Source organism: Erythrolamprus reginae, chromosome 2, assembly GCF_031021105.1.
Source record: "Erythrolamprus reginae isolate rEryReg1 chromosome 2, rEryReg1.hap1, whole genome shotgun sequence".
NCBI classification, from domain to species: Eukaryota; Metazoa; Chordata; class Lepidosauria; order Squamata; family Dipsadidae; genus Erythrolamprus; species Erythrolamprus reginae.
In genome coordinates, this window is record NC_091951.1 from 136,625,594 (window position 1) to 136,638,885 (window position 13,292).

Below are 13,292 nucleotides of genomic sequence, written 5' to 3' on the forward strand. Positions count from 1 at the left end.
CCCGCAACATAAATGAATTTCCTGCATACATTAACATTACTTTTTTGCAGCCAACAATGGTGTTCTGATGGCTCCCAAATGCATGCATTTAACATTTGAAGATTGTACTTGGAGTGCTTTCTCTAATAAGTTTCTCCACCCCGAGAGCCAGAGTGGCGCAGTGGTTAGAATGCAGCATTGCAAGCTACTTCAGTTAACTGCTAGCTGTAGCTTAGCAGTTCAGATCTCACCATCGGCTCAAGGTCGGCTCAGCCTTCCATCCTTCCGAGGTAGGTAAAATGAGGACCCAGATTGTTGGGGCAATATGCTAATTCTGTAAACTGCTTAGAGAGGGCTGTAAAAGCACTATGAAGCAGTACATAAGCCTAAATGCTAATGCTGTTGCTAAGTTGGTTCTGTATTTCATCAGGCGGGTGTTCTTTAAATTGGTTGATCAAAGGTAGCTGATTCAAGCCATGTCCTGAACAAAAATATTGAAAGTTAGCCCCATATGTGCAACTTGATGTTCACTTTGTAAGCATCTCATCTCATCATTGTCTGTAGCCTATATGGTAGAATCATCAAAGGCAGCTCTCAGTCTGGTCATTAAATTTGTATAATTATCTGAATCAGAAACGTTATTATTTTGGGGAGTGGGGTTGCCCATTTTTCTATTTCTCCGATCAAAAGACCAATTATGAGTCAGGATGATATTTGTCTCCTGTTTTCAAGAAATAGTATAATTTTAATTGAATTATGAAGATCATAAGCACCTTGACTCTTGAGATTTTATTGTCAAGCAATAGATTGGCGGGACTGTAGCAGCGTGGCTGTAAAAGATACGATTGCAATCAATGGTACTTAACCAGACCCATCCTGTTGTGGTTCAGCCTGAGGCTGCTCAGGGACCGGCTGCGTCTCTGCTGGCTCCATGCCCGGAGGAGGATGACAGCGCAGAGGAGGGGGCTGAACAGTCGGATGGGGGAGAGAAGAGTCAGGAATGGGATGAAGGAGAACAGCATGAGAGCCCCGGGGGGGGGGGGTCTCTCCCCAGCCAGTAGCTTGGAGTCATTAGGTGAGGATGCACAAGCTGTCATTGACATGAGACAGAGACATTCAGAGCAACGAAAGGAGCAGTTAAAGAAATATTATCACCATTGAATTAGAAACAGCTGGGTTTGGGTGTGGTCCTCATCAGCAGGGTTTAAAAGGCAGGCAAGCCCTTGAAGCCATGTGGAGTGTTATCAGTTTGAAGTGGCGTTATCCTGTCTTGTTTCTCGGCGTCTCTGTTCCTGGCTTGTGGCCCAGCAGCTTTGGAAGACCCGTGGGAGGTATAGGTCTGCTATCTACAGCCTTGGCTTGGCAGCAAGAATTCTGTATTGCTGCATGGACTTTTGCCTTCATGGATATATCTGAAGATACAGCATTTTCCTGTTTGTAAGGACATTTTCTGTTACCTGTGTTTTTCTTGAATTGTATAAAACTGCCTTTGCCTTTTACCAGTGTGTCTGGCTTCTCTTTTTGGGTTGGTATTGGCTTCTGGAGTGACCCAGACAGAACACCATCCGTTATTCTAATCTAGTTGGTTCATTGTTATCATAGTATTCATCATTGTATTCATCATAGTTGGTTCTAATAATTATTCTGAGCCATCATCTAATTCTAATACTTTGCCTTTCAGGTCTGAAACAGGAGAAAGGTGCAGGAACTGTAGTCACTGCTTAATGATATTGGAAAAATTTTGGCCACCTTCTACAAACTCAAAGTTATTCTTTTCTTCCATAAGAAAGGGATTTAAAGGAATGCTGCAATTGCTGTTAGGCTTCTATAATCAAATACTAGAACTGGAATCAATGTAGGCAGACATTTAACCACACATACTACTGATAATTGTATTGTAAGTTATAAATGAAATGATTGTTGTATATCAAATGCAAGCCCTATTTACCATGAAATCTTATGTATCTTTCTCCTTTGAGATAAAATGAGCTTGAGGCTTCTATTTTTGGGATACTTCAGTTGTCCCATGATATGGTAAGAGATTGATCTGATTTTAGGCTTCTTTTGACCTTACTAAAAGTAGTTTTTTCTGACAGCCAATAGTAAAAAAACTGATATTACACTTCATCAACAAAAATTGGGAGGCAAAGTCACAAGACCAGTGGTGGGAGAGATCAGGACATTTGTTGATTCAGACTGTTCACTATGCTCTCTTCCCTCTCATCTCTAACCAGACTAAACTCCTGCTGTCCACAAACAGCTGACATTGCAATGCTATGATTCCCCATACCCCCATCAGAATAATGCAACAACACTAGGCTGCTCAGCCTGCAAGTATTTTACTTGTCATTTTAATAAAATCTGAAATAGCACAACTATGGAATGAGACGTCTATCTTTTTCTCCAACTGATATTAAGGAATATAGAAGTTGGAATATGTTGTCTATTTAGAAAAGATAGGGGAGAGAAATCCCCATTAAAACTTGTAAGTGGATCACAAGCTTCCGAACAGACAGAAAGCAGTAGGTGAAGCTAGGCAAAATCACATCAGATACCTGCACAATTAGCACAGCCCCCCACCCCAAGGCTGTGTACTCTCACCACTTCTCTTCTTTCTATATACCAATGACTGCATCTCAAATGATCCATCTGTTAAACTACTGAAGTTTGCAGATAATACAACAGTGATTGGTCTCATTTGAGACAACAATGAAACTGCATACAAATGGGAGGTTAAACAATTAGCCTCTTGGTGCGACCTGAACAATCTAGAACTGAATACACTCAAAACCATAGAAATGGTGATAGACTTTAGGAGAAACTCTACCATCCTACCACCTCTCACAATACTAGACAACACAGTATCAACAGTAGAGACCTTTAAATTTCTAAGTTCTATCATATCTCAAGACCTAAAATTGTCACCTACCATCAAAAATGTCATCAAAAAAGCACAACAAAGAATGTTCTTTCTGCACCAAGCTCAAACTGTCCAAGGAGTTGCTGATACAATTCTACAGAGTAATCACTGAGTCTGTCATCTGCACCTCTTTAACTATCTGGTTTGGTTCTGCAACCCAACAAGACCGGAGCAGACTTCAGAGGATAATCAGAACTGCAGAAAAAACAACTGCTGCCAAACTGCCTTCCATTAAGGACCTATATACTGCATGAGTCAAAAAGAAGGCTGTGAAAATATTTACTGACCCCTCACATCCTGGACAAATATACCATATGCACCAAAGATAAATTCTTTGTGTGTCCAATCACACCTGGCCAATAAAGAATTCAATTCTATTCTAAACTATTCTTGATGATTTAGCTCCTTCATCTAATCTAATTTTCAGCTCAGATTACAATTGAACATAGGCAGGCACAGGAAAAAGCCTAGATTTGATGAGCAAAGTCCTACAACCAGGAATACCGCATTCCTAATACACCAATCACTAGTGGATGTTTTTCTTTTCGGTTGAGAGGGAAGGAGCAAAGATAGGTGAATTTATATCTTTGCTAATCAAGTGTTACATAGACATAATTAGAACAGCATCATTTAGCAGTGAATCACAAAGGACACAATGGAGGCAGAAAATTTTATGCGAGTATAGTTTTCTGTTGATTCAGAGAAAGATGGGTAGCATTAATTCAGCAGGGAGGCTGTGACCCTCAGATTAGTTTCCCAAACTCTTTATGACCTCAAACTTTGCAAGACTGATTTATTATTCTTCGGCTAGCCTTTGGGAAAGGAGGAAAAGAGGGATAGGAGGAAAAGAGGGATATGGTAGGACAAAGACAAATTAGAGAAAAAAGGGAGCAAGCTTGTCCAATAACAGATTAACATAAGAGAATATACCCCCTTAACAGAAACAAAAATCCATATTTTTTATTCTAAAGTAATTTCCCCCATAGGCAGATATTAGGCGATGTGGGGAGAGAGGGAGGGAGGCAGGGAGAGCAATTGTGTCTGCTAATACAGTACCCCTTTTAATATAAAAAAGGTCCTACTCTTTGCATTTTAAGCCATTTTCCCATGGGCAGCTAGTTAAAGGAGGTTATAATTATTTGTAGAGAAACGAAACAAAGAGGATTATTAGTGTGCCATAGAATAAGGATCAGACTCTTTTCTCTTTCATAAGGAAGAACAGCCTAATGTAAGAAGTGGAGCAGCAATAATCTCAATTATATTATCCAAAATGCAAACAGTAGGCGATACTAATATATCTACATGAAGTTGATAGGCAATATACATTTATCAAAATAGTATTATTTAGGTCAGCTTTTCTCCAGTTATCCATATTTGCTGGAAATGATATGAATTGTATTTCTGCATAGGTAGAAGGTAACAGGCTGTCTTGTAAAAAGTTGTAATTAGTGTTGGGCGAACCCAACGAAGTTTGGGTTCAGCGAGTTCGGCCGAACTTTGCCATGAAGTTTGGGTGAGTTCGCCGAACCAGAACCCAAACCTGAACAGCAGCAGCGCCGCTGCGGCACCCTTTTCCATAAAAATAAAAATTTTGTTTTTACAGAAAAGGATGCCGCAGCGGCGCTGGAAGCAAAAGGAGGTGGGGAATCCCACAATGGGAATCCCTACTGTCCTCCCGGGTGGCGGCGCTTCGCAGTGTTCGAGCGAATGCTGAACGCCGAACCCAAACTTTTAAAAAAGGTTCGGGTTCAGGTTCGGCATGCCAAACACTGCAAAGTTCGGTTCGCCCAACACTAGTTGTAATCTTCTCTATAAATAAACCTTGTTCTCAGCTTTTATTATTATTTCATATATTCTATAGATTTACATCATATGTCTTTATATATTCTAATCTACCTATTCTATAGATTTAAAGCATTTGTCCTTATATATTGTATTTTAATTTTTCACACTTTATCAGGATGAGAACATGATGCAGCTTCTTGTTAGTTTTCTATAAGAAGCTGCCTTTGCAGTCTCTCTGGTATCAAACTTCCTTTGCTACTAGTCACAGATATTGCAAAATATTTTTGTACCAAGCTGAAGTCATTGAACTGCTAAAGATTTGAGAGAGAAAGAGAGAGAAGTGACTGTTTATTTTTTATATAATATTCTTACTGTCAGAGAAACATTTTCACTGGATCTCCCAATGTATACCATACCTCATTCTTCTCCAGACTATATTCCTCCATCATCTTGTCTCCTTGCTCTTGGAAAGTGATGATGATTAAGGCCACAAAAATGTTGACAAAAAAAAATGGGAAGACCACAAAATAAACCACATAGAAGATGGACATCTCCATGCGATAACCAGGGCTAGGTCCCTGATTCTCATATGTAGCATCCACCGAGTGCTTAAGAACACTGCAAAAAGAAAAAAATATTAAATTTTGTTTCATATAAATTGCTAATATTTTATGTTAGTGTATGATTACTTTGGTATTTCATTACATCTGTTGTAAATTGCTTAGAACGGGAGTCTGCAACCTGAGGCTCTGGAGCCACATGCTGCTGTGTCTCCCTGTCGGGTGATTCCATCACTGACTGGCCCTGCCCCTCGCTCCCACCCTCCCAATCACTCTGTGCCTAGCCTGAGAAGGTAAGGGCAATGGTAGGGATGCCTCATTCTTGCTGGATCTTCTTCTAGCCCTTGTTGGGCATGCCTCGGGCGCTTGGGAGACATACAACCAGGGGTGGGCTACTGCCCAGATGGGGGTGGGTGGGGGGAGAAATGCAGTGGGGTAGCGAAAATTGAGTTCCACTCCACAGCACCCAATTTGTACTGAAAGAAAATGCATACACCACGCCCACAGTGCGGTAGTAAAAATTTTGGTAGCCCTTCACTGCATACAACCTGCTCTCTACTCCAAGACTCTGGCCTGATCCAGCCACAACTGATGCCGGAATCACTATTGGGAGGGTTGACGGGTTGGGTATGGAATTTGGAGGAGGGGACGACAGAAAGGGGGATGGGCCCATAGTGGCGAGTTGCAGCTTTAAAACGTGCAGGGGGCACTTTCGCTCCAGAAGGATACTTTTCAATTAATGCCATGTGGGTCGGTGTGTATCTCTGTATTTGTTTCTCTTGGAAACCTGGAAAGCTCTCCTTAGGGCTCTTTGCTACTCCTTTTCTTTCTTCTTGACAACTTTTTGGAAATCTGGGCTGGCAGACACAGTGGAGGCTTCACTTCGGGCAACCCTCCTCCTCCTCCTCCCTCTCCTTCTCCTCTTGCGATCACCTGGGCAGCTGTGGTGGGGCCAGGAGGATGTGCACAAGCGGGGAGACTCTCCTCAAGTGAGCGCCCACCCACCCACCCTGTGTACATTTTTTTGTGTGCTTTCACTGAGCCTGTCCACTCGCTTGAGGAGGGACTTCCTGATCGTATGCATCCTCCCAGCCACGCCATAGCCAGCAAGGGGGTTGCAAGAAGACAAGGCAGAGAGTCACTGGAGCCTTAGTGCATGAGTGAAGTGGCCCTGTATGTGCCTTCATGCCATTTATACTCAAGGAAACCTTTGCCTCCTGCTGCTTGGGGATGGAGCTTGCGCCAAAGAGCTGCTGAGGTGGGGAGAGGGGACACAGCAAGGCGATGGACAGAGATTTAGTGCAGGAGTGACGCCACCCTAAATTTGTCTTTGGGCCACAATTGGCTCAAGGCAGCCCTCGCCTCCTGCTGCTTTGGGCTCGGAGCTAAAAGCCACATCCTGTTGCTAGGGGCGAGTAGGACAGGGTCACATTGTGGCTCCATGTTGTAATGCACTCCAGGAGGAGGATGTGAGTCTCTCCATTGTGAAATGCACTAAAGTTCACTGTTCTGTGCAAGGCATTGCAAGAGTGCCTCAGGGCCTGCTTGACACCTCATAACAGAATCAGAAGGAGAGGGGGGAGAGACACACACAGAGATACAGAGAGAGGGAGGAGAGACTTAGACTCACAGAGAGTGAGAAATATATAGAGAGGGGGAGTAATGGGGGAAGAGAGAGAGATAGACTGGTTCAGTTATACTTGTGATTTATTTCCCTTCAGTATCCTAAAGTCAATATTTAAGGCCCATTTTAGTAATTAAAGTACTGGTAATAATGAGAACTGAAATTTAAATTAAAGTTCTCCCATACTAGGCATAAAGAAGCTTAAGAAAATTTCTTATGCCAGTCTTTAATTCTGAGGTGCTGGAAGGTCTGAATTCCCAGTTTATATTGTTAATTATATAAAGAAATCCACTTTTCCTCGCAAACCTTGTTCATAATAACAATCTCAGATTTGTTTCAACCGAATGATACATTATAAAACAAGAATACAGCCATTTCCCTACATATATGGCAAAATGTTGTTTTATACTTCGGAATTTAATCCAATGTCAAAGTATGTGTCCTTTTACTACTTGTTATCTGTCTCATGTACTTCGTTTTTTCACGTTGGTTGGTCAGGTTTTGAATGTTCTGTGTCATTGCAAATAAATAATCTATCCAACTGGGATGGTATTTTCATATGATAAGAGTAAACATAGTAGACAAGCCTAAACAAAAATAGCATAATGACCTCATCTGCATAATTTATGTTAATGCAGATCAAGGATTAGCTTAGTCCGACACTCTTAATGACAGTGAATTAGATGCTCAAGGTCCCTGTCATTTTAAAACATCCTTATTTTCATCAATAACTTACTCTGGCCAACCTTCTCCTGTAGACACAGTGAAAAGGGTAAGCAGGGCCCATAGCACATTGTCATAATGGAAATCATATTTCCTCCACTCTCGTCTCTCAGCCTTCACTTCATTATTCTTCTCGTAGACTAAATATTCTCCTCTAAGGAAGATCAACAAAAATGTTCAGAGACATGTTTGCACAATTGAGTTAAACAGTTTAATAAGGATCTTCTAAGGTGTAAATGGTCTCTTTGACAGCATTAACATTCAAAAGGAGATGGTGAAAAGAGGTGTTTATTTTTTATTCAGGTTTCAAGATTGATTGAAAGGTTAATCAAGAAAACAAATGTCACTACTGTGTAGCTACTAATCTGATGATCTCCCCAAACAAAGGGTAATTATGGGAAGATCTATTCATATATAGTTACTGTATTTAAACTTTGATACTATATTATTTAACTGGAGATGAAGCCGAATAAATTCATTAGGATAATTTTCAACACAATAATTTTGCATTATTTTCAGTTGCTCCATATATTTTCTCCCAATAAAAGTTGCCAGGTTGCAAACCAATTCTTTAGCAATTTTAATAATTTAAAGCTTCTTCGTTGAAAAGTTTTTACAGGGCTGAAAATATAGACTGAATTGTTTTAAAATGTTTCTCATACAAAATACTGAAAAAAATACCGAGTCTACGGAGAGGGGCGGCATACAAATCTAATAAATAATAATAATAATAATAATAATAATAATAATAATAATAATAATAAAACATAGCTAAACATGTCTGCAATATCTTTGCCTAATTTAGATTTTTGAATAGTAGTAAGTTTTCAGTGCAGCAAAATAAATTGATTCCATCTCAGATAAGTGTATAACAGGATTTTATGGTTGCCATGGCAACAATAGGTTATCCCTCTCCAAAGGTGATGGTGCAATTAAAATGACTAGCAGTGATGGATTCCTAGGGGATTTGAGCATGCCTTGTCTGTGGTCATAGTCAAAATGTTTTCAACAGTAAAGGGCTGATTTGTGCCCTTGCTTTAAAAACTCCCAAATAGCTCTTCCCTAAACAGAGCTTGTTTAGCTCCCTGATATACTCTGGTTTTGAAAACAGAAACAGATGGAATGGCACCGTGAACACTAAGGGGTGGGGGGAACAGATCAACGCAAGTGAGAATGCCTCAGATATTATTCCCTGGTAGCGATGATGACGAAGGAACAATGATCCCTAGCTCAGTTATATCTTTTAAGCTCTAGAATCTAGAGGAGTGTTTCAACTTGCTTTGAGTTACTGAGTCATTTGATTATTACACCCATAAATTAAGGGATCCTTCTAGTCCATAGTTACCTATTTCCTCAGATGTTTTAAGACAAATTGATTCAAATCAATAAATGACCCTATTGATAGTTTAGTAGCAAAGGTCCCGGAATATTGATTGGAAAACAAAGGAAACTAAACTATCTAAATTACAGTAAATGATTTAAATTCTGCATGTCTGTAAATATGACACAGAGACTGAAGGAATGTCAAGGCAAATTATCCTTTATGTAACATAGTGACGAGAGGGATGTTTAAGCTGGGAGTAAGATGACTTGTGTACTCTGATTTAAAAATGAATATAGTTGTGCTGTTTTCCTTCCTTTTGAATACAGTTCATTACCCATAAATGAATCTATCACAGAATTAAGATATTCTAGTATTTCATCTGTGCTTTCCATAGCGTCGCTTGGGGTGGGGACTGAAACCTGGTCTCTTTTAAATATATTCCATCTCCTTAATCATCTCCTTTTACTAGCCTTTGCAGCTCTGTACAGAAATGCAATTTTATCTCCACACACTTGTAGTAAATCATCATGACTCCAAGAGACTAGAAATTTATAACTACAAGTATTTCCTTTTATTCACTATATCTTTTATGGTTATGTACTTTTATTACAAAAAATATTGGCTAGTTCAATTTGCAATATAGATCATTGCTACCAGGTTCTTGAAGTAATGTTTTCCTGTGAAGCTTTAAAACCATGAAAACCATACATTTAAAATGACATCACGATAACCACTAGATCAGAAATAATCATTAAAGAAAAAAAGGCCAGGGCACCAACTTCTCATATTGCCTTAACTTGTATCCAGCAACTTAAAATGGACAGCATAATAGAAATAAATGTAAGAATTTATCTTTTTAAAGTGTCCTGTACTTTATTGAATTAGATTATAACTTCAGGAAATTATTTGTTTTACTGATATAGAAAATTGATGCAATATATTTTGATATAGGCAAGCTGTATAATCTATATTATTAACGTAGGGAAAAAAACCCTAATCAGGACATCACTCAATAATCCAAGGCGATGGACATATCTAATACAGTGGTACCTCTACTTAAGAACTTTTCTAAGTAAGAACCAGGTGTTCAAGATTTTTTTGGCTCTACTTAAGAACCATTTTCTACTTAAGAACCGGAGCCCAGAAAAATTTCCCAGGAAATTTGAGAGCGGAACAAAGGCCTGGCCAGTTTCCTGCCATTCCCCCTCTGGGCTGCCAGAGGAGCCTTTTGGTGGTACTTAAGGAGGCTTTGGCAGTCCAGAGCGAATGAAGCATTTTACTTTCTCCGGGCGCTTAGACAGGAAATAAAACTCTTGCCAGTGCCCAGAGAAAAGAAACGCTCTCTTTGCTCTGGGCAGCTGAGGAGTCACAACAGCGAAGGAAACGCGCCGGCTACAAAGCGAGCGAGCGAGAGGAGAGCCCTTCAGCATGGGAAGGAAGATGCAGCAGGTAGCAGCAGCAGCAGCCAGTGTATGGGAGGCAGCCTCACGCTGGGTGTATTGGAGGCGCGTGCTCCTCCTCGCTGTGTTAGAGTCCCTCTTTTTTTTTTTAAGCCTTAAAGTTTTGGATTTTTTGGATTCCCCTCCCCTTCTTCCTTCGGCAGTGACTGTCCTCCTCCTCTTCTTCCTCCTCCTCCTCTCACCCAAATTCCGAGCTTTTATTTCTTTCCTAATCAGTTTGCACGCATTATTTGCTTTTACATTGATTCCTATGGGAAAAATTGCTTCTACTTAAGAACATTTCTACTTAAGAACCTGGTCACGGACCGAATTAAGTTCTTAAGTAGAGGTACCACTGTACTTCTTCTTCCTACTTTCCCCACTGGGTCAGCTGGGCTGAGAGATAGTGATTGGCCCCAAGTTACCCATCACATTTTCACCATCTCTTGGTTTCTAGCTGTTCTTTATTTTAATGAGCGGCTAGCAATCCAGAGACATATTTGCAAGATGAGCAGCTATATAAATTAATTAAATAAATATCAGCAAATAATGCACTGAAGGCCAGTGACTTGCCCTGAATGTAATGGCAATGTGACACAGGGTTATATAACTTTATGAGTCACACAACTTCTTATAAGTTACAGAATTGGCCATATAGGAGAAAAGAATTGAATAAACAAACTGAATGGGAGGAGGCTACGTACCTGCAGTCCTTTTCAAACTCCTTGGATTCATCAGTGCAGTAGAAGAACCTGCCCTTAAAGAGCTGGACAGCAACCACAGCGAAGATGAACATGAAGAGCATGTATACAATGAGAATATTGAGGACATTTTTGAGTGAATTCACCACACAGTCAAAGACAGCCTGTGGAAAACAGATGCACTGGTAAGATTTGACTAGGTTATGTTTTTCTGTATCTTAATTTTCTATAAAACTGCCTCTCCTGCTTAAGAAATATGTTTCTTGAGAGAGAAATACTATCATAGAGACAATCAAATAAAACTAAAGCAACATAAACCCCTGAAATACCAGTACTGAAAAGTAAATGAAAACGGCTTAAAAATAGCCAACAGTAAACTTTCTTAATATAGAAATTTCAAACTTATTAAATATTTAAAATGTATTTAAAAGCCTACTAAGAGAGTGAAAATGTCCACTGGTTTCCACAATATATTCTGCAATCCTGCTGTCATCACCAATAAGATTATCCATTTAAGCTCACTTAACAAAAGGGACAGTGCAGGGTTTCTGATACCTGTTATAACAGCCTGGAAAATACCTGTTGTAAGAGTCTGGAAAATTAATGTTGAAACTATTCTTCAAGTAAATTGGTCCTAAGGAGGGCAACTTTAAAAAAAACATCTTCACTGCTATCCCATCTTCCAGGCTTGCATAGATTTAGAGTTCCTTGACTAAAGTAGTAATTTGTCTTCCCAAAACAAAAATTATTTTTCAGCTGTACCCATTTTACTGGATCTGTTGTAGCCAAATCTATAGTCTTATACTATGATAATAACTTTGAAAAAATTAACTTCAGTGGGCAGGTACACATATCTATTTTTTTTTAAATGTAGAATCAGAGACAGATGAAAACAAGAATATACTGACTATACCAATTAAATTACATTTAGGAAAAATATAACATTCATACAATGGTAATTCATAAAAAAGCATTTCCTAAACTAGAGACCATTAGGTGCATGAAGATTAAACCAGAAGATTTCTATCCACACATAGAAAAATTAAACTTAGTTAAAAACTAAACTTAGTTTAAAAAACTAAATTAAATTAAGACCCATCATTACAAAAAACGATCAGTAATACACAATCACACCATTCTCAAATGCTATAAGTCGGGGGGGGGGAGGAATTAATTCCCCCCATGCCTAGCGACATAAATGGGTCTTCAACATCTTGTGGAAGGCTAGGAGGGTGGGGGCAATTCAAATTTCCAGGGGGAGTTGGTTCCAGAGAGCCGGGGCCGCCACAGAGAAGGCTCTTCCACTGGGTTCCGCCAGACGACATTGTTTAGTCCATCCAATACTAACTATGATGACAAGCTATAATACATGTGCCAAGATACCATAATGCAAAACTCACCTTTTTGTCATTTATTTATTTATTATTATTAGATTTGTATGCCGCCCCTCTCCGTAGACTTGGGGCATTGACTTGCATTGCAATGTCAGATGGCAGTACATAATTCTTATGGTTTCTCTGTGACAATTGTTTTCATATTTTCCCACCCCCACCTATGTTCACAAGGTGGGAAAGAATTTTGTGGATAAAAGCTTATGTTATAAATATTCTTAGCCTTTTAAATGAGCAGTCACCAATTGGTGGTCCACAAGAAAATTTTGATGCTCTACAGAAAAATTATTTGCATGTTTAATATTTCAATAAATCAGGGGTCCTCAAACTATGGCCCCTGGGATGGATATGTGCAATTAAGGTTTGTGTTGCTGCAGAGAATCTCCCGCTTCGAGGTCTCTTTGTGTGTTGGTCGGAGGGGGGCAGAAATTCCAAATTGGGGTTTGCATCGGCCTCCTGGTGCAGGGTTTTGGGCAAAGGCTGGAGGGAAGTGCCACTAGTGGCGAAGAGCTGGAGGACCTTGTTCAGTGGGACTGCATATGGCCTGGAACTGGCTGATCATCTCAGCCAACTGAGCCTCCAGATGTTGGCACCTGGCCTTGCACTCCTGCAGGTCTTCCCTCTGCTTGGAAAGTCTATGCTCAAAGTCCTCAGTGAGGTACTTCTGCTGAGCCTCCTTCTCAGTCAGATCCAATTTGAATTGAGCTATTTTGCCAACTCTTTGCCATGGTGGCTATTTAGCTCCGATAACTACTTCCTGTTGGGGCCCTAAGGAGCCTGGGCAGACGAGATGAGGAGCCCATCCAGTCACCTGATCACCTAGCCATGCCCACCCATCTGGTCATT

General features: G+C 40.1%; 1 protein-coding gene across 1 annotated transcript in view; it reads right to left on the reverse strand.

Annotated features, from left to right (window-relative positions):
- CACNA1A (calcium voltage-gated channel subunit alpha1 A) overlaps positions 1 to 13,292 on the reverse strand; it is a 419,872-nt gene that overhangs the window by 105,597 nt on the left and 300,983 nt on the right. Inside the window, exons 29-31 of the mRNA XM_070739561.1 lie at positions 11,059 to 11,219; positions 7,605 to 7,745; positions 5,101 to 5,302 (exon numbers count right to left, since the gene is read on the reverse strand). Of these exons, the coding sequence (XP_070595662.1) occupies positions 5,101 to 5,302; positions 7,605 to 7,745; positions 11,059 to 11,219 (504 nt within the window). The remainder of the gene's footprint in view (positions 1 to 5,100; positions 5,303 to 7,604; positions 7,746 to 11,058; positions 11,220 to 13,292) is intronic.